At 59.6% G+C, this 26672-nt stretch overlaps 1 protein-coding gene across 5 annotated transcripts in view; it reads right to left on the bottom strand.

The window, feature by feature from the left end:
• Window positions 1-2099: 2099 nt before the first annotated feature.
• The window catches only part of Adgrd1 (adhesion G protein-coupled receptor D1), an 85353-nt gene continuing 60780 nt past the window's right edge, over window positions 2100-26672 (bottom strand). For 4 of the 5 annotated variants that reach the window (XM_013071863.3, XM_004844000.4, XM_004844001.4 and 1 more), the window contains 11 exons: window positions 22034-22157; window positions 19197-19300; window positions 18412-18523; window positions 18018-18171; window positions 12671-12737; window positions 11874-11940; window positions 6931-7022; window positions 5136-5262; window positions 4536-4577; window positions 4218-4310; window positions 2100-3696 (listed from right to left, as the gene is read on the bottom strand). In XM_013071863.3, coding sequence (XP_012927317.2) covers window positions 3601-3696; window positions 4218-4310; window positions 4536-4577; window positions 5136-5262; window positions 6931-7022; window positions 11874-11940; window positions 12671-12737; window positions 18018-18171; window positions 18412-18523; window positions 19197-19300; window positions 22034-22157 — 1078 coding nt within the window. In that variant the 3' untranslated portion in view covers window positions 2100-3600. The other variant, XM_087198510.1, reaches the window with a different exon arrangement.

Genomic DNA, 26672 nt, shown 5'->3' with positions numbered 1-26672 from the left:
AGGCAGCCACTCTGCTACCAAGGACTTGGAAGGAGAGGCAGGAGCAGGCGGGAGTCTGGCCACACCAGAGCAGCCCTCCAGCCCTGCTCCACCGCCCCATGACATCCAAACGTCCACATCCGGGGCAAGAAGGGAGAAGGCCAGGCCAGGCAGCCCAGGGCAGGGAGGAGTGGGAGACACCCGGGCTGCCTGGCCTCCCTCCCTGAGGTCACAGGTGACAGCGGCAGCAGAAGAGCCCGACACCCACCGTGGGGCTGGAGGCAGCAAGGCCCCAGGCACAGCCTGGGGTGGACATGCGCACTGCAGGCCGGTGCAAGGGACTGTCAGGGCAATGTCCAGTGTCATAGCCCGCGCCACCCGGCCCGGAGAAGCAGCCCCGGGGCTCCGAGCAGTGCCCCTCCGCACTCCGAGTTTTCAGCCACCCAGCCAGGAGCAAGGCAGAGAGAGTGAAGACATGGTGGGAACCCATCCAAGCTCAGAAGCAGAGAGATGTGCGGAGTAAGACAGCTCCACACTGGTAATCAAACTACTGGCCCCACTGAGAAGGCAGAGTCACTGACAGTGAGAACAGACCCGGGAGCCCTTCAGTCAACAACTCAGGGGAACAGGTCATGCCTCATGGAGGCATTTACTCCTCGGGATTTTAACCAGGAAAATGTTCAATATAAGAAAAACATAGAGCCAGGGATTTAGCTCAGTGGTTACGCCGCCTGCCTTGCAAGCACAAGGCCCTGAGTTCGATCCCCGGCACCAAAAAAAAAAAAAAAAAAGACCCTGTCTCAAAGAAAAACATAATAAGCACAAAGACATCAATACCAGATATCTATCCCAGCTGTCTAATCTTTTCCATATAAGTAGATAGAAACTATATTAAAATACATATGTAATATATAAATAAAACATATTACATATAATAAGCATATTTATATAGAAGTAAACATACACCATACGGGTGTGTAACACTGATGTGTAACAGAAGCACAGAAATAACCGGAGTGTAAAAGTACAACGTGCAGTGAACGTCTCACAGTCTTGGCTCTGAGCACTGTGGGAACCCAGGCTGGCACAGGGCAGGCCCTGCATGGAGACCGAGGGGAAAGGTGTGTCCTTGTGCCACACAGAGCCCAGGATGCGGTGCGGGAGTGGGTGAAGGTGTTGGGGGGCTTCAGGTGGGCCTGGGGTGGCATCTTCAGGCTCTCAGTGTCCCCACAGAGAATCAAGCAGGGCCCCAGGAGGAGCAGCAGGTGTGAGCAGTATTAAGACGGAGTAAGAGAAGGGCTGGGGATTTAGCTCAGTGGTTCCGGTGCCTGCTTTGCAAGCACAAGGTCCTGAGTTCGATCCCTGGTACCAAACAAACAAACAAAAAACTAAGACAGAGTAAGAGGAGGAAGCCAAGGTGCACCCTACAGGCTGGGAGCGGCCCTGGGGCACCTCTGGGTCTCGCGGGTCCTGGGGTCTCCAGAGGGTCTGCAGCTGGGGACAACGGACAGCAGTCCTGGCCCAACGGGCACCAGACGCGGCCTGCCCACCAGGCGGGCACTGCTGACCACAGCAGGTCCCGAGGAAGGGTCACGGCGGCCCACACCACAGAGGGCTCAGAGCACGATGCAGTCAAGGCTGGGCACAGGCCCAGTGCTGTACTTGGGGGTCTGCCCTGCCTGGGATCTAGGGACCGGCGACCTTTACCTTTGGTTCTCTGGTATCTTGACATCAGTGTCCTTGCTCTGATGGTTCCTTCATTCTCATCCCACGGCTTCCTGTTTGCTGCCCTTGCTCTACCTGCACCTCAGGAGGGCCCTGTGTGACCGACAGCAGCAGCCGTGCAGTGTCCAGCCTGGGAGGCAAAGGCCCTGGGGACCCCTTTGTCTCCCTGCTTCCTCCCCAAGCCTGCTGTCTGCCCCTGGGGATCCACGCTCAGCCCCTGGGACTGGGGCTTCCAAGTGTGGCCCAAGCTGAGAGTCTGGTCTACAGCAGGTGCTGCATGCATGTCTGGCAAGAAACCAGGCTCAGTTCCACTCGCCGTGCCATGCCGTGCTCTGCTCCACATGTCTCCGTGGAGATGCCACCAGCCCACTTCTCCAACAGAGTGGGAGACCATGTTTTATTTAGGAACACTGAGATTTAATTTCATAAAAATCACAACATCCTCCCTCCTGCTTGGCATTCATCATCTTTCCCATGCTATAAACTACTTTAAACACACCATTCTTTCCAATTTCTCATTTCTGGGCAGATTAGTATAGATAACAAAGTGCCACAGAAGGCACAGTCTACAGCCTATAAATAAAGTGCACGGCGTCTGTTCTCAGAAACAAAAGGCTTGGACAGGTTCTTCATCGCCGGTGAGGCCTGAGCTCACAGGGTGAGTGGGAAGAGGGCGGGAAGGAAGGGCTCCACCTGGACCGAGGCCTGGGAGTGGGGAGGCGCTGGGTGGGTGCTCGGGCTGAGGGGTGACCTGGGCACCGGGCTCCCTCCGGTGCTGCGCATGGGACCCAGCCAGAGGCGGGTTCTCGGGTGGCCTGGGCCTGTGTCACTGGGCCAGCCCTGCTTACAGCTCCCCGGGGCGCAGGGAGGGCTCCGTCCAGTGGCCAGAGGGCAGAGGCTGACCCTGCAGGAGCTGCCGCTGCCCTGCCCACTTGGGGCAGCCCCTCCTCACTGTGCAGAGGATGCTGGGCCTGTGAGCCCGGGGGAGCGCGTGCCTGGCATGCACGAGGCCCTGATGACAGGCAGGAAATGTCCACAGAGCTGAGACTTCACTCAGGAGCAAAGCAGGTGTGGCCAGCAAGGGACGCAGTGAGGTGGCGGTCACAGTGCTCAGTGGGGTTTCCAGCACCGACGCCAGCTGACTGTCCTGGCCGTGCTGCCCCTCCAGCACCCGCGGCATCCGTGTGCCCACCAAGTCATCACAGCGCCCTCTTTCTCAGCCTGGGTCTGAGCCCAACACAGCAGGCTGTGTCACTCCCCCACCCCCAAGAGCCACCTGGGGTCTCCTCACGGGAGGGAGGTGGCCAGCCTTTCCCTGCCGCCATCAGGGAAGCAACTCTGCAGGCAGCCAGGCCGGGGACCAGCAGTCTGGGCTCAGAAGAATGCAAAGGAGGCAGTGGGCTGTGGGGGGCCGGAAGGGAGGCTGGCTGGTGCTGGGAGGGGACCTAAGCTGACCTCCATCCAGACGGCAAAGCTCAAGGGATGCGGGCCGGGCTGCTGCCCCACCATGCCACCTGCTATGGCCCAAAGCCCAGGCTGTGGGCAGTGGTTTTCACAAGGGGGTGCCATCGGTCCCGAGGACAAGGCCAGCGTCCTCACGAGGGTGGCCGGAGATGCCAGCCCAGTGTCCAGCATGCACAGAGGCCAGGACCCCTCACACAGCCGGGACAGAGGAGACCTTGCCCTGCCACAGCCCCATGGGCTCCTGCACTCTGCATGTGGACGTGGAGGGGCTGCGGTTGGTGTCACAGCGTCCCAGGATGGGAGGGTCATACCACCACGGGCCACGCATCCTGTGTGTCACACACAGCCCTGGGTGGGGCTTTGACCACGGGATGGCAGGCAGGAGAGGGTCGTGTGTCCCACGCCACACGAGAGTGCACTCGCTCTGGGCCCTCACACGGAGGACAGGTCCACACGCTGGGCGGAGTGGCTGCTCTTGTCCCAGGGGCCCAGCCTGGTGGAGGCCGAGCCCAGATGGGTCCCGTTCATCTGGAAAGAGCATGAGGCGTAGATCTGACTCCCGGGGAAGAGCTCGACCCCAGAGCCTGGCAGCTGCACCAGCAGTGGGGTCCCCTGCTCCCCGAGACAAGAGCAATCAGAGCCACAGGGAGCCCTCCCCATGTCCCTCCCGCCTGAGCCCACACTGGTGGACACCCAGGTGCATCTGTTCTTCTGCACACACGTGTGTTGGGGCCTTTCTTGGATGAGCACATGGTGCCAGGCGCTGTGGGGCCGGGGCTGCATTCCAGTCAGTGATAGTGGCCAGCAAGCAAATGCATGGAGCAAGTAATTGAGGGGGTGGCAGGAGTGTGACAGTGCGGGTCCCCCCAGTGAGGAGCTGAATGGTGGGGGAAGGACACCACAGCTCTGCTCTGGCTGCTGGGGGCCTGCAGCGGCCGGGAGGACAGACGGACTGGGCGAGGCAGAGGCGGGGGCAGGGCACAACGGGCTGAGCACCCAGCAGGCCTGGGTGGCAGGAGGGGCCCTGACAGGGCACCAGCTGCACTTACAGTGTCCGAGCTGAGGGGCTTCCTGGCAACGTTGCGGGCTGAGCTGCTCGAAAGCGACCAGACCTTGGTCTTGTGCTTGAAGGCGGCTCTCACCTTCGGAAGAGGAAACAGCCATTAGGAGCGACTGCAGGGCCGGAAGGGCCAGCACTGCCATGCATAGGAGCTGGCTCTGTGGTGAGGCCCAGGAAGCCCCAGGCCCCCGGGATGGCAGGGCTGGGCTCCTGCTGAACTCCTCCCGCAGGGGCCACGGCGGCGGCACTGCCCACTCTGCCTCCGCAGGATGACCCTCGAGGCACTGCACGGAAAGGGTACACCTACCTCAGAGTTCAGGAGACAGTGGAAGAGGAAGATGAAGCCGCCCTGCAGAAGGGAGAAGCGGCATTAGGGCCAGGTGCACGGCCTCAGACTCTCGGCAGTCACAGCCCCCGCAGCATCTGCTCGCCCACTGGGAGGACCCCGAGACACTGGATCCCGACTGGGTCCACGCAGACCCACTCTGTCATCTGACAGAGCTGGGCTGCTGTGGGGACACAGATTCCTGCTGGCTCCAAGCGCAGGGACAGGTGGGGCCCAGGACTTCGGGGACCAACAGGAGACTGACCCCCACCCGAGGGCCTCAGGCAGCAGCCATGGGCAGACTGGGCGCTTTGGTGACAGGATGGACACACAGAAGGGTGTCACTGCCACCCGACTGCTGTCCCAGACCCGTACACCCTCCACACGAGGAGATCTCCAGGCTAAAGCCACCTGGGGCAGCCCGGCTGCACAGGGTCTCACAGGAGAGCAGCAGGCACGTGGGGCGCAGCAGGACAGCCTGTCACTTGTGTAGGCCCGAGGGGACCTGACAGGGAGCAGCTGTCACGCCTGTGGATGCAGCCCTGGTGAGGACGGCAGAGGCTCGTGGTGGCATGTGCTCACCTGTAGGGAGTTGAGCACCGCAAACATGTACTGGAAGACCAGGGCCTGGCCATTGACGGCCAGCACGCCGAACGCCCACGAGGTCCCCAGGATGGGCAGCAGCACGGCCACAGCTTTGGCCGTCAGCCTGGAAGAGAAGCAGCAAAGGGCATGCTGGTGTCGGCAGGGCAGGCGGTGGGGACAGGCCTGGGTGTCCCTACAGGAAGGGCCGCCAGGCTCAGAGGCCTCAGGACAGGGCCTCGGCTGTGTGAACCAGGACGGGCACGCCCGGAGGAGGACAGCCGCCCCAAGGACCGGCCCGTAGGAAGCCAGGTCCCTGTACACCACAGCAGTCCCACCGCCAGATCTCAGGGAGCCGCAGCCTGTTCTCGAGTCCCCGGGACACAGGAGCACCTGGGCCCATGGCTCACAGGAGGAGCCACTGGCAAAGGGGTCGGGGGCCGCTTCACAGCAACCCTTTGCCCCTTCTTGAAAACGGAGCCAGGGCAGAAGGTGGAGGGGGCACGTTGGGCTCCCTATGGGCTCTGTCCCCACGCTGGGCCTGTGCCATGTCACCCACAGAGGACAGGGCCCGGCCTCGGGGAGCCAGGGCCGGTGGCCACGGCCCAGACGCACGTCCCTCCTCGCCTGGCCCTCGGGCTCCCAAGGCCCTGGGGTCAGCTGGTGTCCCCTGCTCGGCGCCCTGCTCCGGGGCCGCTCCCTCCCGCCCTGCCCCACCTCAGGGACCCCGAGCTTCTCTGCTTCTTCCTCGGACTTTAAAGAGAGAGCCAGCCCGGGCCGGCCCTGTGCAGTCTCCTCCCGTCACCCACTGACAGCTGCTGGGCACAGGGAGTCACCAACCGCCCATGACGACCATGGGACCAGAGGGAGCTGGGGGGATGGACGCTGCCGCTGTGCCCTTCCCGCCCAAGTGGCCACCCAGACGCTCAGAGGGGACGGGGTGCAGTCTGCGCTCCCAGGACACTGGGGCCCGGGGCGGGGCCGGGGCCTTGCTGGCCACCAGGGTGCGGGAAGCATGGCCCATGTCACAGGGCTGCTCCACCCTGTGCACTTCCTTCTTCCTCGGCACAGCCTGCAGGGCCGGAGGGCAGCAGCGCCCGGGGTTAATTCACAGTGTTTGGAATTCGTTATGGAATAATTATCTCATCGATCCCAGCTGGCTTGTTTATGCCTTTTGCTTTCAGATCAGAAAAGATCTACTGTAGCTGAAGTCGCTCAGGACGTCGCAGCCTCAAGTCCACAGTTTATGGCCCCCAGATCCTGGCACGGAGCCGCCTCCCGGCCCCTCAGCCCTGAGCCTGGGGTGCACTGGTGTCCAGTGTTGGGGCGACGGTGAGACTTGGGCCCCAGGTGCTGTGGTGAGTTCTGCTCCGCTGTCCTCCACAGGAGGAAGAGGGCCCCCAAGGACCGAGCTCCTGTAGTCCCTGTCACCAGGAGGGCAGTGTCCATCTGGACCTGAAGCCGACAGGAAGAGAGATGTCCTGGGGACAGGGTCACCACATGGCTACTGTGGGGCCCGGTGCCTACATGCTGGGCCTTCAGGGCCACCAACCAGAAGCGCAGAGCAGGACGCTGTGTGGGCCGGGCCTCCCGTGTCCCTGCTTCCATCCTTGTGGCCAGGCCAGAGTGTAGCAGGAAGTCCCCTCTCTCCTGTGCAGAGGTCCTGTCACCATGCCCACTGTGGCAAGGACGCTGTGCGGCTGATTCACGCCGGGGTCCAGCAGAGGGTGGGCAAGAGCGGCTGGCGCAGGCTGTCGGCCTCCAAATCTACACCCCTTCCCCGCAGCCAACCTACTTGAAGGTGCTGGGGTCCCCATGAATCTTGCAGCTGTCAGCACTGATCTGGGAGATGACTCTGGTGACCACGATGAGGATGCCCACATTGACCTGCACGGAGGAGGAACGGGCAGTGGTGAGGGGGCCGGGGACCAGCAGCGCCACACGGCCCTCCCTGCTCGGACACCAGCCTGGCTCTGCCTCGCGGCAGTGGGGAGGGGGGGCGTGGCTGTGGGTCAGGCGGGCCGGTCGGGGCTCTTCGAGCACTCACTCCCGGTCACGAGCCTGGCCCTGCACCCAGCCCTGCCAGCCCTGACCCATCGGTGACTGCACAAGGGGGCTGCAGCGCGAGCTGTCCAGGAAAGCCCGGGCCCTGCAGTGCCCTCGTCCAGGCTGTGCTCCCAGGCGTCCTCACTGCCCAGTGCCCTCTAAGGCTGGGAACCCACTGGCCTGGGTCACACGGGTCTCTGGCAGAGGTTGTAGCACAAGCCAGCCCCTCACCCAGCTGCTCTCCAGGGTCCTGAACACCGAGGGCAAGGTGGGGCACAGGATGGGGGCAGCGGGGCAGCAGGGGAGTCCGGGGAGGCCTGGTATCCTCTGCTGCAGGGCTGTGCTGCCCGGGGTCGGCCTTGATTCTAAAAGTGCTGAGGTCTTGGACAGGTGGGAGCCAGCTCTAGGCCAAAAGCCTCGGAGGGGTTCTCAGCCCAGCCCCAAGTCCCACAGGCTCCATGCGGCCAGTGGGATGGCTGCTGGCTGGGCCCGCCGCAGTGTGAGCCAGTGTGAGCCCAGTCCCTGGGGCCTGGCAGTCCAGATGCCCCCTCTAGCCGTGTGCCCGTGTCTGCACTGCCAACCCCGGTGGCTGACCCGGCCTCCCCAAAGCAGTCTGCTGAGATGGCCTCATTTGGGCCTGCAGGACGCCTTCCTGCGCGGACTCAGCGCCAGCACCCTTCCCCTGCAGCCCCCGCTTCCCCGGCAGTGGGACAGTGTGGGCCAGCACGAAGGTGTGGCTGTCGCTGTCCACCCAGACTCCCACCCACCTCACTGCCCTCGTTTCCTGTCTGTGAAGTGATGACAGATAGCTCTCAAGGCGAGTGGACGAGGAGCCAGCGCAGCGGCCCCAGGACTGCGTCCCCACAATACAGCGCCCCGGCCGGGGACTGTGACAGTGACAGCAGAGCCCCAGGCTGCAGCATGGGGGAGGGGCAGCGTGGGGGCCCAGTTATTGGCTTCCAAATGCAGTCACATCCCCCAGGTGGACGGCGACCCAAGGGAGGTCACAGTGTGAGCTGCTGCTTCCAGGGGCCGGAGCGGAAGCCACCCCGCCGCTGTGCCCACAGGAGGGGCTGGGCACCTGAGTCAAAAGCACCCTGGCCCTGAGGCTTGAGAGGTTTTACGGGGAAACAAAAGGCCTTGCAGTTAGTTCCCCTTTGGTTTGTTTCAGAACACTCAAATTTTTTCTGAGTAACTCTTCCAGCAGTTTCCCCATTTGGGGGAGACTTGGCAAGGTCCTCACACCGCCCCCAACCGGTCTGCAAGCCCCGCCCCTTCACCTTTGGGGTTCACCTTCCAGGCCAGAGCCCCCTGCTCACTCAGGTGAAGGTGGCACAGCTGCCACCGCTGCAGGGAAGCCCTGGGGAGCAGGCGCCAGCAGCCGGGCACCTCCTCAGGGAGGCAGAGACCAGGGAGTGCAGAAGCAGGTGCCGGCAGGCTCCTCATACATTCATGCGTCTCCTATGTTCTCAAGGTTCTCTTTTAAGTCTTTGAAGCACATGTGTTAAAAATTCAAAAGCCAAGTTACCTAACTAAATTTCAATTTTAAGCAGTCCCAAAATAAAAGAAAAATGACTTGAGACTCACTCCCTGTGATGGGCTCAGCGTGCCCCGGGGTCGGGAGGAGACTAACTGGATACTGCTATGGCGAGGTCACACGAGGGTGGCACCACCGCCCGTTCCGGGCAGCAGTGATGAGGACGCCGGCCACCACGGCCCCTCACTGTTCACCCAAGAAGACACTGCGGTCCTCGAGTGGCAGGGGGGACTGAGCAGAATTTCAATGACCAAGGAACAAACCCAGCCTTTCAGCGTCTCCCTGGGGCTCATCCCTAATTAACCACTGGGCCCACGATCCCCGTGGTGCCACCAACGGGGACCCTCAGGGGGGCTTCAGATGGACGCTGGGGGAGGGCAGGAGGTGGGGTGAAGGCTGGGTCAGAGAGGGTGTGGAATATGGGGGCGTCGGTGCCACCCCAAGGGCTCGTCCCCAGGGCACCAGCAGCCTTCATCTGGTGTAGAGCCTGCCGTGTCCTCGGGGCGCTGGGGACAGCCCATGCTGTCACCTCATGGGCTGGACACCCTGTCGGGGAGGCCAAGGATGAGGACACTGAGGGCCCACATGTCTCTGGCAGTGTCACCCACGGCAGGGGTTCCCTAGGCCCAAGAAGAACCTTGCTGTAGAGGCAGCCGGTCGGCGGATGGGGCCCAGCTCGAGGGCACTGGGGACACGTCTGTGGATTCAAACGTCCACTGCCAGGGGAGGCAGGGGACACCTTCCAGGCCAGCTGTCCCCTCCTGAACTCCCGAGGCCTCAGGCAGTTGGCCAGACCCACTGCACAAAGTGTGTGTGATGCCTCAGTTGGGGACAACAGTGACACCCTGCCTGCCCGTGACATGGCCCAGGACTATGGCAGCCCTAAGTCGCTGATTTTTGAGAGGGAACAGGCAGAGAAAAGGGACCAGGGATGGGAGCTCTGGTGAGGGACAGTGAGGGCCCCACAGGGCCCCTGTGTCCTCTGCACTGGCCACAGGCAGCCCCAAGGAGGTCAGGCCGATGCCCACCTGGGAATGCCTGGCTCTCAAAGCCTCCACTCCTCCTGACAGCACCCCCACTGGTCCGACTTGGGGTCAGAGGGCTGACCTCACATGGGTCAGGTGATGCAGTCCTGACCAATCAGACAACCACATTGCACCCACGGCAGCCAATCAGAATGAGCCCTGCACTCCCCTTGGGGACGCCCCTCCACCTGGAGCCCAGGCTGCCAGAACCTGCAAGCAGGGCAGACATGAGCCCTCGCAGAGGCCCTGTGAGGTGCGCTGAGCTCCAGATCCCAGATTAGGGTTTTGCCCCTCTGTGAAACGAGGCACCACCTACCGTGGTTTTAAAGTCTGTCCTCCCTCAAGCTGAAACCCAATGGCCACCAGAACTGTCCCCAGCGGGGACCTTGGAAGGGTGACCAGGCCATGGGGGCTCCACACTCAGTGTGGACACACAGACGCCCTTCCCGATGCGGCGCCTTGACCATGGACCTCCAAGGCCCAGGACAGTGAGAAATAACTCTCCGCTCATCATAAATCACCTGACCACAGGGTCTCAGGTGTCCTGTTGTAGCAGCACACAGCTGACTAAGACAGCACTGCTCAAGCAGCCAGAGACAGCGGAGGGCAGGGGCAGGGAGGGGACATCGCTGTGACAGCACCTTGGTGTCTGGGAGGAGGACGCCCCCTAAGTGGAGCCCTTATTCCTGCAATGTCATTGGAGTCACGCGGAGGCCACAGGGACTCGGCTCGAAACTGCTGTCACCTTGGCTGCCGAAGGTCCCTTGGGGCCGAACAGCCCCACTGTCAGACCCCAGTGACCGTGTCGGGGACCGTGTGAGGCTGCAGGAGGTCAGGGCCCAACACTTGGTCCTCCAAGGTCCAGATGGGACAGAAGCAAGACTGCCCCTGCCAAGCCCACGTTTTCCTCCTCAGTGACAGCACTGGGTCCCCAGGGAGCCGCATCTCCCACACTTGTCTCCACTCCAGGGCACGGTGGACTCTGCCCACTCTAGCCCCAAGGTTAGAGCTATACCCAAGCCTGGCCAGTCAGAGCAGCCTTTTCCTCCAGCCAAAACGAGGACTGCCCAATCAGAGTGCCTCTCTCCTCTAGTCTCAGTCAGAGCAAGATAATCAGACCACCTCTCTTCTCCAGTCTGTTACAGATAGCCAATCAGAGCACCCTTCTCCTCCAGTCGCAGTCCCAGCTAGCCAATCAGAGCACCCCTCTCCCCTGGCCTCAGTGAGCAGTCTGTGATGGTCAGATACTCCAGGTGGCCCACCAGAAAGGATTCGACTCCAGCCTGGGAATGTTGCCAGAACAACAGCAAGTTAAATTCGTCAACAGGTGTTGATGACACAGTTGTGTCACAGCTGGGGCCACCCTAGGGCGGGGACAGGCAGGAGTCCGGTGCTTCCTGCTGCTCACCACCAGCAGGATTTGCTTCATCTGCATGGCTGGGGACTTAAAAGCCATTTTTGCTGTGAACGTGACTCTTCCCTGGGTTTCAGGTGCCCAGCGGTAACAGAGCAGAGCAGGGCTCCACCTTGACGTGGTGCCCTCTGTGACTGTAAACTCCGGGTCGGCTCTCCTCCCAGCCCTGATGGGGCACAGGTCACTCGGGGTGTCGTCTAAGGGCCGGGAGGACAGGGGATCCCCCTAAGCTCACAAGATAGTGGCCCTCGAGACCGAGGGCACCAGGCCAGGGCTCACAGGGACACCCAGCTACACCAGCAGCCTCCACCACTGTCCCCAGCCTGTGGTCCCCGGGATTCCAGGATGGGTGGAGCCTGTGTGCCTGAGGCCCCCAGACAGAGATTCCAGAGCTGGGACACCAGGCCGGAAAGTGACAACCGGACCCACCCGACTCGTCCCTGTGAGCTGGCCTGGGCCTCCGGCTGGGGTCTGCACCGTGTCAGAGTGGCCCCCACCAGTGAAGCCAAGTGCTCTCCTGGCTCCTCTCTCATGCTCCAGTTAAGACTTTTTCTGCAAATTTGTGCTTTAGTATAATTTCCATTTCCACCCAAGCGACCTCACTGCGTTCTTTGTGGCCTGGCCCTGGGGCATTGGCCTCTCCCAGAAGGGGCTACAGTGGGGACAGCGTGCCCCTTCTGCCCTCCTCGTCCAGCCCCATGCCTGCGAGCACCTACCACGATGACCAGCAGGGCGGGGCCCACAAAGGCCCAGATGGCGCCTGTGCCCAGCGACAGCCAGCAGCTGTGGGGAAGCAGAGCGTTACTCAGCGACCTGTCCCCACCCAGGTGTGTCCTCAGCCACCGCCCCTGCCCTGGCGAGCAGCACCCTGGGATGCGGGGTACAGTCTGAGGCTGTGGAGGTCCCCGGCCTCAAGACATGGCCCTGGAACTAGGCGAGAAAGCCAGCTCCCCTGCAATTCCATGTGGCCCAGTACCCGAGGCCCGGGGACAAGTCGCCTGCTGAGTCCTGGGCACTGAGTGCTCTGAGAGCCCAGCAGGTTTCCTGGGATCCGCCAGCGGTGCCGGTCCTGGCAGGCATACAGGCTGCTGTGTTCCCCGAGCCCGAGTGGGAGGCCTGCGCGCCACACGGCAAAGCGTCCCTCCATCACCCGATCTGCCCTCTGCACCGGTGACTCCCGGGCTGCATGTGGGGAAGCTGAATTGGCACAGGTGCCTGTCTGCCCCACTCTGGCTGGGAAACAATGTCCCCTGAAGGCACCATCGCCTTGAGGTCCTAGCTGCTGACAGGCTCGGGAAGGGACTGGTAATGAGGAGTCTCGGGCAGGTCTGGGCGCACACGCCCAGCTTCCTCACTGAGCCAGCAAGCGAGCCACCCACTGTGCACACGGCCACACGCACGTGCACATGCGTGCACCACGCACCCCTGTGCTTCCTGGCCGAGCGAGGTCCAGGAGAGCTACGGACAGACAGCACCTGGCTCGGCGCCTCCCAGACCCCGGGAACCCACTTACTTGTCACTCGTCCCGTAACTGTCCATGGCGAAGGAGATGGAGACGACACAGATGACCAGAGGGAGGCCTGCAGGGAGGGCAGGAGTCACACGCTGCCCACCCTGTGCTCCCACCTCGCCGTGACTGGACACGGCCGCACAGGGAACTCGGCTGGGCAGCTCAGACAGGCAGCCACACACACTTACAGATCACAGAGGCCATGCACATTCACACATGCACTCAGCCAGGTCGCACTGGCCCACAGGCACCCGTGGTGATGTCATCCTGACGGGCGGAGCCCCGGGACCTGTGGGGACCGACTGCACACACTGCCCCGAGGAGGGCCCCCAGGAGGGCCCCCAGGAGGACCCCCAAGCTGCAGGGAAGGAGGGAGCTGGGACGCATTGGCCGGGCAGGCTGGGCTGCCCTGTCCGAGGCAGAATCCTCCATGAGCCAACAGCCCCCCATCTATGGGCCCCGGGCCCTGGCCTGGCCCTTCCTGGATCTAGAGGCTGTGACCCAGGATGGCTCCCGAACATCCAGTCCCCAGCCACAGCGGTTCTGTCCAGGAGAGACCGGCCAGGAACTTCCTCAACTGCTGTCTTCCCGCTGGGCTCCTGGTTGGTAAGGGTGTTAGCAGGCCAGGGCCACAGCTGCCTGGCACTGCCCTGGGCCCAGGGCTGTGACCAGAAGTTGGGGAAAGTGGGCGTGACTGTGCCGTGTGAGCCGTGACCGAGCCGTCCCTGAGGCCCTTTGTCATCACTTGAGTTATGAAGTGGGCTTTTCCCGGGAGCCAGCTCAAGGTGGATTTCTGTGGCTTAAGACTGACTGTGAGTAATTAAATGTTCTGGCCGCTTTACAGGGTGGTGTCAGACCTACTTGGGAGGCTGCAGGACAACAAAGGTCTGGAATACAGAAAAACCCCAGGACCAGCAGTCCTCAGGGCTTCGGGTCTGAAGAGCAGGGATTCTGGGCTCCGCTCTTTCTAGAGGGGAAGGGACACAAACACATCAGGGTGTGCTGTGTTCATGTGCCAGCTCCCCGTGAAGAACGTAATCATTACAGATTGAGAATCTGTACTGACACAAACCTAAATCTCTTAAAAACATTTTTAGCAATCTCCATCTAGAGGCTCTGAACCCTGCAGGACCTGGTGGCACCGCACCCGGGGCTGGGGTCTGCGGAAGCATCTCTGAAGGCAGAGAGGCTCAAGCCCTGCCCAGGCCCAGCCATTGCCGATTGTTCTGGAAGAGCACTGCCACCGCCACATCCAGTCCGTGAGGCAGAGCCCTGCACGGTGCCCTGGACTGCGCCCCCACCCCCTGCCCTCTGCCCTCTGTCCTCTGCCCCGTGCAGGGAGTGGGCAGAGAGACCCGCTCCACCTTGAGGGCAGCCCTGGGCGAGGAACTGTGCTTCCCGGATCCCTGGAGTGAGGAGGGGTTGGCTCGGCCTCGGTCTGCGATCAGTCACCCTGGAAGGAGGCCTCGGTCCTGCCCGGAACACTGCTCCACACGTGAGAGGGTTAAATGCTCCCCGGACATCAGGGCACAAAGCCACACTCGGGGTGCCTTGGGCTCTGGAGGGGCAGCCGGGCTGGTGGCCAGGAGCTAGCCCTTCGTGGGGACCTCTGTCATTCTGGTCACCTACCGAGGGCAGCTGGCCCTCAGGTACTTTCTCGTGCTGTGCTCTGCTGGGGCAGGAGGGGAGCCCAGCCCTCCGGAGTCAGGGACCCCAGCGGCGTAAGTTACAGGAGCATGAGAGCAGATGGGCGGAGGCCGGCCTCACAGCATCCCCGCTCCACGCGCGGAGCTTGTGTGGGGCCCAGGCTCAGCACCGCAGGGGCCACACGGGTCCCGGTCAGAACCGGACTAACGGTTCCAGGAACCCACCCACGGCTCCTTGATTTAAGTCCTGACAAACAACTCAGTTCCTCAATACTGTGCAGCTCGCAGAAGACATCGTCCAGGCCGGATCCCCTGGATTACCACACACTTCCTCACCCAGACCACTCATGCACACTCACACCTGTGGTGCCACACATTCACACTCACACTCATCGTATCACACACCCGTGAGCACACACATCCTCACACGTAGGCGCACATCCATCATGGAGGTGGCAGGCTCATTCCCCAGGATCCTCCCCCAGCAAAGCATCCCACAAACTCTTGTTCCTGGGAACTGACTGAGGAGGCTCAATGTGTGCGTGTGAGCGTGTGTGCGTGTGCACACTGTGCCTCCAGAGTGCATGACTACCTTCTCGTGGACCTAGTAAGCGGTACGTGCTGGCCACTCTGCCTGCTCTGCCTCACTAACCACACCGGAATCCACCCTCCTCTCGGGGGGCAGGAGGGAGCCGGGCTCCTGGGTGGACAGCAGAGCGCACTGGCCCTGGGGCCTCCTGAGCTCGCCCAAGGGTGCCCTGGGCAGCCCCGAGGGAGGTGTCACACCTCTGCTGCATCCGCACATAAATCACACATACTGACTCACACTCACCATAAGGGGTGGAGTCTACTCCTGGCACCAACACAGGTCCCCGCCCTGGTTGGGGTTTTGTAACAAGCACAAGAACTTCAGGTGGCACCCAGCCCAACATGGGCAACACGACCTGGCCCCAGGCTCCCAGCACAAGTGGCCAGCGCCCGACTTCCAGACCCAGGGCACAGCCACTCCGCAGGGCACCGGGGAGGCCACAGAGACTCAACACACTGGTCACGCCCAGGCCTTCCTGCACACAACAGAGCCCGCAATGCGTGAGGTGACACCAGCTCCACCCACTGCACCAGCTCTGGCCCGAGGTCATCATGGGGTCCCCATCCCTCATCCTGGAAGAGCGAGGGAAGCCAGGTCTACGCATGCTCAGAGAGGAGCCCAGCAGTAGCTGGCGCCCGAGAGAACACAGGCTACCCACCCTGGGGAGAAGAGGCGAGCAGACTGCAGTGGGGCGGGGCTCCGGCAACCACTGGGGCACCAGCTGCCAGGGGAAGGCAGGGCCGGCTAGCAGGCCAAAGCCTCTGCACCCCGGGGCTGTGCTCAGTAAACACGGCCCCCGCCCAGAGGACCAGGACCAGAGCTCCTGCTGCGTGTGGTCCAAATGCAGCCTTCAAGGAGATCACAGGAGTGTGACGAACACGCAGGGCAGGCAGGCAGCAGAGAGCACCGGGAGAGGGCCTGGCGGACTTCACAAAAGACTCGGCACCATGCAATGCTGCGTCCCAGGGGCCAAACAGGCCCCCGGGAAAGGAGCAAGCGCCTGGCGACAGGGTCCCCACATCAGTGAGGGGCTGGACATCTCCTTAGAAGGAACAAACAAGGCCACATGGGAATTTGGGGTTGAAACATGCAGTAAGGGAAACGAAAGCTTCGCGAGAGCCCCAGACAGTCCTAACACACACATGTACACACACACGCGCACGTACACTCACACACGCCTCGGTGGTGAAGGAGATTATGGAATTGCAGGGCACTGAGCAAACGCACGTGCTTCTGTTCTTTTCCCTGATGAGTTTCGAAGTAACGGGCTTGCATTGTTGGGCCCGTAACAGCCAGAGAGGAAGTGTGTCTCCCAACAAGGTACAAAGCAGGTGGTGGAGGCAAAGCCGTGCCAGGGAGTGGAGTAAGGCCAGGGGCCACCCGAGGTCACAGGGGGAGCAACGGGGCCAGAGACGAGCCTGGAGAAGCCAGGGCCACAGACCCATGGGGTGCCAGTCTCTCCGGGCCTCCGCTCCTTTACAGACAGCCGAGGGTGAGCGAGGGGGTTGCTGCAGCAGCCGCTCCTGGCCGGACACCACAGGCGTGACAGATGAAATCACAGAGAGAAGGGAGACGTGGCAGGGCCAGACGAGGGTAGCATTTCCCTATCCCACCGTAGCTTCGTCTACAATGGATGTAATAGACTAAGATGGACACTGTGAGCACTAGCACAATTAACAAAAACAGAACTCAAAAATACAGTGAAAAGGTCATTTCACTATGAGCCATTAAAGGATTACACCAGAAAATACTTATTTAATTCCCAAGAAGGCAGCAAAAGGGGAACAGAGGAAGAAATGGGTAAGACGTATACTGAAAACCAAGAGGAAACTGTGGACATAAACCACCCAAGTCCAAACGCCCACTGTGTCAGGGTGAAGCAGACAACTGTCAGACCCAACTGCAAAGCAAGACCGACCCCAGCCTGTCCTCGGAAGACGCACTAGACCCCAGCACATGCCCAGGTGGGAAGACCCCGCAAGCAGCAGCCGCATGCGACCGAGTAGTGACTCTGATGGAGGACGCCACGGGCCCGAGAGACGTTTGTCACCACAAGAGGGTCAGGGCATCAGAAGGACGGATGTGCGCAGGTCTGTGCATCTGACAGCGCTGACGCCGAGGCACGAAACAGGCAGCAGAGCTGAGGGAGGGGCAGATGCGAGTGAGGAGCAGGAGTAGGAGCGAGGCCTCGCGCTCGGTAACAGTAACAGCAGAGCCAGAGCACACGACACAGCGACCAGGCCATGGAAGCCCGGCACCCCACCCAGCGACAGGGCAGTGTGGCTCTTCCGGGCAGGTGGGCGTCTCCCAGGGCCAAGCTTCACCAGCCCACAAAGCAAACCTTAGCACCTTCAAGAGGACCAGAGTCCTGCAAATCATCCCATAGCGGGCAGGAGGAAAGCAGCAACAGTACAAGGAGAATGCGAGAGTCCTGGGTCAACACAGCATAGAGAGAAGAGATCAGGGCCAGGGAAGAAATCAGAAAACACTTCTGGACGAAGGAAAATGAGGACACACAAAACACGCAGGTCCAGGGCCGGGGATTTAGCTCAGTGGTTCCGCCACCTGCCTCGCAAGAGCAAGGTCTCGAGTTCGATCCCCAGTACCAAAAAAAAAAAAAAAGATCTTAAAACAAAACACACAGGTCCTAAAGCAGTGACACAGGCAGACACACCTGCCTGCGCCAGGCAAAAGAACAGACGCCATGGGGACCTGAGTCCTCCCTGGAGGGTGCGACAGACACAGTTGGGAAATCGGAGGTGAGCAGCGGAGGAAATAATAAAGCCTGGAGCAGAAGTTAATGCACTAGGCCACAGAAGAAGGACAGGAAGGCTGGGTGTGGTGGCGCACACTAGTAATCCTAGCACTCCGGAGGCTAAGGCAGGCCAGGCTGCACTACACAGCAAGAGCCCATCTCAGAAAGACCAAGAAAAAGCAAAACAACAGGAGAATCAAAAAACAAAAAGTTGGTTCTTTTAAAAAATCGCCAAAATGATCAACCAAGTTAGGGGTTTCAGGAGCGTTTCCTTCTGAGTGACAGGAGATTTTGCTGCAGTAGCAGGGCTCCCTGCCAGTCCCCGTGCCCCGCCTCCCTCCCTGCCAGCCCGCCACCTACCCCATCCTATGCCATAGTAGTAGAGGTGCTTGCTCCCCTCTGACCCGAACACCTTGATCACCAGGCTGTACAGGTGCAGCCCCTCCACCAGCATCCAGGCGAAGGTGCTCAGGAAGAAGTAATGCAGCAGCGTGGCCAGCACCTGGCAGGGGACCTGGGCCAGTGGGGACACAGGTGAGGGCCCGGTGCCGTGTGCTCTGCTGCTGCCTCACCCTCCTGCCACCCACTTCCTGGGCCCTCGTTTCCTCCCCGGGGTCAGGGCTCCGACCCGCCGCCCAGTCGCGGGGTCCAGATGTGACTCCAGGCAGCCCCTGGCTGCGCTGTGCCCTGGGAAGCATCTTCCTGCTCCTGCAGCGCCGGCCTGAGCCAAGCAGAGGGTGCAGGCAGTGCTCACCGTGCCCGGCTCTGCGTGGAAGCTGACGAGCAGGAGGACCTGGGCCACCAGCACAGCGCAGGACAGGTTGGCGTGGATGTGGTACCGCTGGTTCCGGATGGTGCTGACAGAGCTGCGGGTGTAGTGGGGTGAGGCCGGTGCTGGTCCCCACAGCCCCTCAGCGGCTCCCTGCTACGATGCCAGGCCCTCCAGGCTCAGGGCCCCGTGAGGTCTGCCCCCACCTGCTGTTGCCTGGCTCTGCCCTTCCCTAACTGCTCTGCCCTCTTCAGCTTCTCTTTATCTTCAGCACTGCAGATTAAACCCAGGGTCTTTGCACAGAGCTGCATCCCCAGCCCATTTTATTTTTGAGACAGACTCTCGCTAAGTCACTAAGTTGCCCAGCCCAGCCTGGAACTTGGGATCCTCCTGCCTCAGCCTCCTAGAGTGCTGGGATCACAGGCATGAGTCACCACACCTGGCTTATTTTCTGTTTCTTAGTCACCCCTGCCTCAGGGTCTCTCACCTGCCCTCCAGGGGTCCTGTCCTGGGTCCCGAACGTGGCATGGCCACTGTGTGACCACACTGTCCCCGCTCTGGTCTACCTGGCGTTGACCGGCCCCCACCCAAGGGCACAGTTAGGCCGGTCAGAGGAACCACGTCCTCTGGCCCAGGACTTTGCAGGCCTTTCCAGCTTGGCTGCAGCCCGGCACCCTATGGCACTGGGTCTTTCCTCCACCCGGCAGCCCCAGCCCTGCACCCCGGGTCTGGAATGAAGGGACAGCGGGGCCGGGGCAGGAGCGACTCACGACAGCACAGCGAAGGTGACCAGCGTAGCCGCCAGGCAGAGCACGGACAGCGTGCAGCCGACATAACTGATGGAGGACAGCGCCACCTGGTGTCCCCGCGGGAGCTGTGGGAGCGGAGAGGCCTGGGTGGAGGTGGCCGAGGGTCCGAGCCCACTCGCCCTTCCGCCCGCACCCGCTGCTGCCCCCGCAGATGCCCAGTGCTAGGCTCCAGCCAGGGCCGGGCATCCGGGCTGCTCCGAGTCTCTACCGATCGCCTAGACTCGCACAGCCGCTGCCTGACCTGCATCCCTCTGTCTCCAACCAGGCAGGGTCCAGGGCCAGAAGCCAGGCTCAGGCCCCAGCTGCGCCCGTCCTAGCAGATGACCCCGCCTGTCTGGCAGGTGAAGAAATCACCGTGCCTGGGGCTGGGCGCTGGTTCTGAGCCTTTACAAACGACCCGAGGCGGCCCTGCTTGGTCGCCAGCCTGCCAGTGGCTGAGGAGCACCTCTCCCTCCCCAGCACACGGAGGCCTGGCTCCCTGAACGGCAGGCTGGAGGACCCATGTCCCAACCACCCACACCTGCACCTCACGCTGCCCACTCTGAACCTCAGGGTGGGGACAGAGCTACTTGGCTTCCCTGAGGTCCTCACTCATCCACCCACAGCCCGGGGATGCCAGCGAGGCCTGAGCTGCTCCAGGGCCATGAGCGCAGGCAGCTCACACGGTGCCCTCAGCAGGCTGGCGGGACTGCTGGGCCTGCACCCAGGCGTGCCCACTGGGGCAGCATGATGCTGGAGCCGCACCTGGCTGTGCCACCGAGGGCCAGGGTGGGCTGGGCCCTGCCTGCAGGTGCGCACACACACACACACACACACACACACAAATCACAAGTGCACACATGCTCTCGTCCCAGGGTGTGCCCTGCCCTGCCCTGCCCTGCCCTGCCCTTCCCACCCTGGCCATATTTAGAAACCATCAGCAAAAGCAGGGTTTGCTTCTGAGTCACAGGCCACAGATGCCACCAGGGCCCTAGACACAAACTGCCCAGAGAGGCCCACGGGGCACTTGGCCTGTGTCCCTCAGCAACTCTGCTGGTGTCCTCAGGGCAGTGTCTTCCTGGAGTTGAGGCCCGGTGAGGCTGACATGGTGCAGGGCGCAGCCCCTGCTCAGCATGCAGCACGGGCTGGAGTGCAGGCCTCAGGCAGTGACTGCCCCACCCCAGTGCTCTGCCTGGTGGCTGCCAGGCACGAGGGTTTCCTGGATCCCCTTTCCCAGGGGCCCCGTCCTGGCAAAGGCTCCTGTACCTACCCCACAGGGCACAGGGCAGATGCTGTGCCCAGGGGCAGGAGGGCAATGCTCAACCCCAGTGGCTGCAGAGAGGTCCATGGCAGGAAGGGGCAGGTGAGGCGTGCCCTGCCAGCCCAGCACCACCCCCTGGGCCCTTCTCTAGGTGCCATCCTGAGCACGGCCCTTTCTTCCCTGCCCCTTGAGCTCTGGGTGGCGGCACAGACCAAGGCGGCGGGCCGAAGCTTGCTGGGGTGGCCCAGGGGCCTCCGGGTGACCGCACACCCCAGCCCCCTGCCCTCCCTGCTCCCAGGACCCACTACTCCGGCCTCCTGCACAGGCTCAGGGAAATCCCTCCTCTCCTGTGCTGGCAGCAGCACCTGGCCCTTCCCTTCCACCCTGGTGGGGCAGCCCACAGCAGGGGCCCCTGTCACACCAGGTTCCCCAGCCTTGCCCCGGTGCCCCTGTTGGCCACCCTTAGACAGGACCAAAACCCCGCTCCTGTGGGCCTGGGTCACCCCACTGGCCAAGCCAGCACTCGCTGGGTGACCTGCAGCTCCCGGAGACCAACTTGGCCACTGCCACGGGCAGAGCTCTTGAACCCAGCACACCTGAGCTGGCTGGAAAACCCCTCTTCCAGCTGCCGATGGACTCATCTGGCCTCCTTGGTTGGGTCCCCGGGCACTGCCTTCCCACTCTGGGCCCTGAGGTCGCTGCAGCCCCAGCCCTGCGTGGAGCACAGCTCACAGGGGGCACACGGAGCCTCGTCCCAGCAAGGGCCTCCTGGGAGCTCCCTGAGCTCTCCTCCCTGGAAAGCATCCCGGAACCCCCCTCCCAGCCCCAGCCCACCTGTCTGAGCCCCACTCAGGTGAACCCCACCCTCTTCGGGGGCCAGGAGGAAGGAGGGAACTCCAGAGGGGAAACAGGCATGAGGGGCTGAGCTCCCAGGACAGAACCCGGACCCTTGGCCCAGGACCTGCTCAGAGCCCAGGAAAGACATGGGCTCGGCCTGGAGAGGAGGAGGCCGCTGTGAGTGTGCACGGGATCGCTATCTGCTTAGGAATTCTGCCTTAATTTCTCCAGTGTTCATGAGGATGTGCATTTTTAGCAGGGGTAATTTTAAACCATTTTTCAAATCCACCCCTTCTGGCAGTGAACAGATGTGATCCACTCCCACGATGACACCCAGACTGCCTAAATCCGGTGTCATCGCTGTTGAGCAGTGACAGATTACTGTTGAGCAGTAGTCACGAACTCACCTTGGATTCCAGGGTGCAGCCCCTCCCCCTCCCTGTGAGAAGGCAGGTCGCTCCCACGCGGCCCCTCCCCTCCCCTGGGCCCTCAGTTCTCAGCACACCATGACCTGGGGTCCCTGTCCCCACCACGGCTGTCTCCGTGTGCCGATGGCCCCCTGGGGCCACTGTCCCCGATTGTCCCTTCAGTCCGGTGACAGTGGCCCGGCCCCTCCCAGGACACGAGCAGACTGGGCACCCAGGCCAGAGGGACCCAGGGACTGGGCCGCCAGCACCCAGCCCCCAACCCAAATTCCCTGCCTGAGCTCCAGGCCACTCACCTCCAGCGGGACCACCTGCATGAGGATGGCGAAGTTGGTGAGGTGGGTACAGCGGCAGACAGAGTAGGTCAGGTTTCCTTCCACACGCGCACAGCCCCGGCTCGACCACACACCTTGACCAGAGCTGAGGACACAGCACAGCCGGTCAGAGGAGGTGGCACTACACGGGTGCCACCGAGGGCCGGCAGGAGGCAGAAGCTCCGGTGCCAGCAAGGTCGTGGGGAGGTGCAACCCGGCCCGTCACCGCGGGTACTGGAGACCCCGAACCAGGCGCTCAGGCCCCTGCATGGGGCCTTCGCCAAGTCACAAATGATGCTAGACACAAGCCACAGTAACTCACAGTCCATGGGGCAGACAGGAGGTACCGTGTGCATCCACAGATGTGATAAGAACAGACCAGCACCACGTGGTGCACAGAGATATGATCAAACACTGCTCGTCGTTAAAAGGATCCCTGCCCAGGACAGAGACAGCAATGTGCTGAGCACAATGCCCCACAGTGACGCAGATACAAGACAGAGCAGGATCACATCTCCCGGACGTAAATACAGCTGGCATCTGAATCACCAGGACGCCTGCTGCTCATGCTCACCTCCAAGCGGAGGAAGCCAGGTGACCTGTGCAGTTCAATGGGGCGTCTGCTTTTTCCTAGAATGTTTTAGTTTTGAATCCATGAGTTACTTGTATAATTTCTTAAAGTATAAACCAAGACGAAAGTGGCCTGAAGCGAATGTGCTTGGATGTGCACAGGTTAGTGCTGGTGGTGATTTTATTGGCCAGGACAGTTTTCTTGTCTATACTTCAATTTTAGATTCCAAAAGGTGCCGGGCACACTTCTTTGCAGAACTTGCGGCACTGAGCTATCGGCAAAGACCAGTCAGCTTCTGCCCAGGGCAGGGCCCCTCAGAAGTCGTTCATAACCCAGCAGTGGCCGAAAGCCTCAGTCTGCCACTGTGACCCAAAAGCCTCGTGGATGCAGCAGGAGGTGCCGTGTCGCTGGGGTGGCCCAGGGACCCCATCTTGTACCTTTGCTGTCAACGTCTTTCGACTGAGCACACGGGAGGTGTGTATGCCCAGGGAAGCATGTGTCCCTGTGTAAGGGGGACCTGGTGAGGTGGACAGGCCATTCCTGTGTGGCCAGTGGTGGCCAGGGCGGTTTCCGTGGGGAGGCAGGAGGCATTTAACAGAGGGCAAGGCCAGAGCCTCGGACACAGCTGAGGAGCCGCACCCGCTGACAACTTCAGAATAAGGAGACACTAAATGGGCGTGGGCCCCTGCACCATGCAAGGGACCTGGGCTACTTTGCCCAAGACCTAGAGAGGAGTGCGCACTCCGAACCAGGAATGCCACACTAAGCCGGCCAGTGAATCCAGTGAGCACGCTCAGGAAGGTGAAGAACAGCCCTTCTAAGGGGGCATCGGAAGTTGTGAAAGTCGCATGTTCCAGGGGCGCCGTGACATGTGACGCTGCCATGTGGGTACAGCCCCGGGCCACGGTAGCTGGTGGAGCAGGAAGGAGCTCCTGGGCCTGCAGGAGTCACTCGGCCCAGAGGCAACCCAGCAAAATCAGCGAGGTCTAGGAGCAGGCACAGGCCAGGAAACATTCCCTCAAGTGCATTCACAGTGTGATGCATGTAGATCCAACAAAAGAAACATTCATCAATGGGGCAGAACACAAAACAAAACGGGGTGGAATGATGCAATAAATGTGAAATGAAACAGAACTATTATTTTCTCTCAGCATAAATATAAGTGATATGGAAATTATTGAAATGACACACACAAAAGGCCCCCTGCCCTGTGACTCCTGCCAGAGGGAGGGAGGAAAAGGACGAGGGGTAAAGGTCAGAGGGCATTTGCTTTTTTAAACAATGTGTCACTTCGAAAAGAATAATGTTGAGGTATTTCATGTAGTGTCTTGGAGGATAAATCTAGAGAAAATGACCCAGAATCCAAGCCCAGAGAAAATATCTTCCAAAATAAAAGAGAATACTTCCTCAGACAAACAGTAACTACATTCATTTCCAGCAGACTTGCCTTACAAGAAAGGTCAGAGGACTGTGATACCAGACAGAAGCCTGGGTCTAAATGAAATAGCTGGAAATGGAATAAGTGAAAGGCTGGTTGTCCTGTCTTACTTGTAATTGCTCCACTCACCACTGTTACTGTATATCTATGGCACCAGCAAAGATGCATTGTTACCACAGCAGCCAAGGAATGGGCAGGGGAACTGTGGAGGGAGGTATCCCTGCAACATCTTAGAGTAACTTGAGACCATACAATGTTAGCTGCAGGCAGACCCGGTGCAAGTGGACATGTACAGTACAAGCTTAGGCAGCTACCACAGAAATATTAAGAAGAGGTATAAATTAGAAGTCAATAGTGGAGACAAAATAGCACCATAAAACTACCTGAACACCCAAATGAATCCAAGAAAAGATGATATAAAAAATACAGAAAAGAGAGAGAACTTGGGAAGCACCTAGCAAAATAGATTTTAATCCAACCATGTCAATACTAAACATCAATTGTCTAAACATACCAACCCAAAGCAGAAATTTCATTATTGGATAAAAAACAAGACCCAGTCTGAACCAAGGACAGTACAGAGAAACTCACAAAAGTGCAAGGAGAAGGACCTGAACCACCTTGACAGCTCGCCCATGCACCTCCAGTCACCCCGGGCCAGTTCTCGGGCGTCACAGGAACACGGATGTGCGCACGCTCACAGCCCTCATGGGAAGTGGCATCAGCCTCGCCTCTAACCCATGCCCAGGCTCCCGGGTGCTCTGCGCTTGCTTTCACCACTTGTGATACAACGTAAATGCTACGTAAATTAGCACTGCTCTTCGGTATTGTCTGGGGAATAATGACAAGAAAAGAAGCCTGCACATGTTCAACACAGATGCAATGTTTCTTTCCAAATATTTTTCATCCATGGTTTGTTGAACCATCAATTCAGACACCAAGGATACAAAGGCCAAGCTTAATGGATAGAACAAGCTGGCAGGAAAATAATAAGGCTATAGGAGACCTGGACATAATTATCCATTAGCTTGATCTCGCTGGCATCTATAGAATTCTCCATCAAGGACTCATTTTTTCAAGTGAACAAGGTATAGTCACCTAGACTGAACATATTCTGGGTCATTTAATGACTTCTAACAAATTTTTTAAAATCGAAGTTGCAGAAAGTATGCTTTCAAGTAATAAAAAATTAGAAGTCCATAGCAGAAAGATCATGGAAAAATCGCTATTTGGAAATTAAGCAACACATCTCAAAATAACAAACAGGTAGAAACGAAAGTCACAAGGAAAATGTGAAAACATTTTGAATTTGATAAAAGTAAAATGACATACCAACATTTGTGAGATGCAGCAAAACTGGTGCTTCCAGGGAAAATAAGGGCATTAAACGTTTACTAATGTAAATGCAAAATTACTAAACGAAAATAATAATGATCTCATATCAGTTATCTAACCCTTCATGTTAAGACATTTTAAAAGAAGGACAAATTAAACCTATAGGTGGTAAATAACTCCCCTCTGGAAGTAAATGAAAGATGAAGACAATAAGTCAATGAAATCTATAACATAATAAAGAAAAATCAATAACACCAAAAGTTGTTTCCTTGAAATAATAAATAAAATAGGTTCCCGACAAGAGTGACTAAGAAAAAAGAGAGAAGACACAGATTACAGACATAAAAATGAATGCGAGAATCCACTGCAACCCAAAGACACAAAAAGGTCAATAAAGGAATATGACAAACAACTCTATGCCTGCTCGTGAATTAAACAACTTTGATAACGGACAAATTCTTTAAAAATGCATCAACTGCGAAGACTCATTTAAAAGGTACCAGGTGACCTAAATAGTCCTGAATCCATAAAACAAATGGAAGGTGTAGTTACAAACCTACCAACAATGAAAACTAAGGCCCATATAGCTGACTGGTGAATTTATTATGGAAAATATTATGGAAGAAATAATAGGAATTCTATACCATCTATCCCAAAGGCATTCCCAAGTGTACCTTTCACACAGGTACCATCGCCTCTCTACAACAGCCACAGAGGTTAAAGAAAAAAAATACTACAGACCAATTTCCTTCACGGGCATAGGCACAAAAATCCTCAGTAATTCCAGCAACTTAAATTCGGCACAGTAGAAAGGACCATACACCAGAGCCAAGCAGAGTTTATCCTGGAATGCGAAGCTGGTAAAATATTCAGATTTCCCCATCCTCCTACCTGGACGTGACCAAAGAGGGGTTCACCGTCCGGCGGAAGGCAGAGCAGCCAGGGCGCTGCCCACAGTGAGCCGCCCACTGCCAGTCTGCTGTCTTCGCACCGGCCCGCCCCACCCTATCCGCCGTCACGTGATCAGGCCGTGCTGCCTGCGGCTCTCTGGATGTGCAGGTATACAGGCACCACCGTGAGGGAGCGGGTGGGGAAGCTGCAGGCCCGCGTTCACAGGCTCCTCATCCACTCCTGCCCCAGGCGCTCCCCTCCGGCTGAGGAGGGCTGCGCGGGGTGCAGCTGGCTCCTGACTTCCTTCGTGCTTGGTCTGCACCCGGAGTGGGGCTGGTCACGGAAAGCTCCACCGTCAGTTCTCTGAGGAAGCCCGGGTCTGACTC

Source organism: Heterocephalus glaber, unplaced genomic scaffold, assembly GCF_053883595.1.
Source record: "Heterocephalus glaber isolate CG9 unplaced genomic scaffold, H.glaber_assembly_v1.0 deba00001687, whole genome shotgun sequence".
NCBI classification, from domain to species: domain Eukaryota; kingdom Metazoa; phylum Chordata; class Mammalia; order Rodentia; family Bathyergidae; genus Heterocephalus; species Heterocephalus glaber.
The sequence above is the reverse complement of the archived record's forward strand: the minus strand, read 5'-3'. Positions and strand labels throughout refer to the sequence as shown.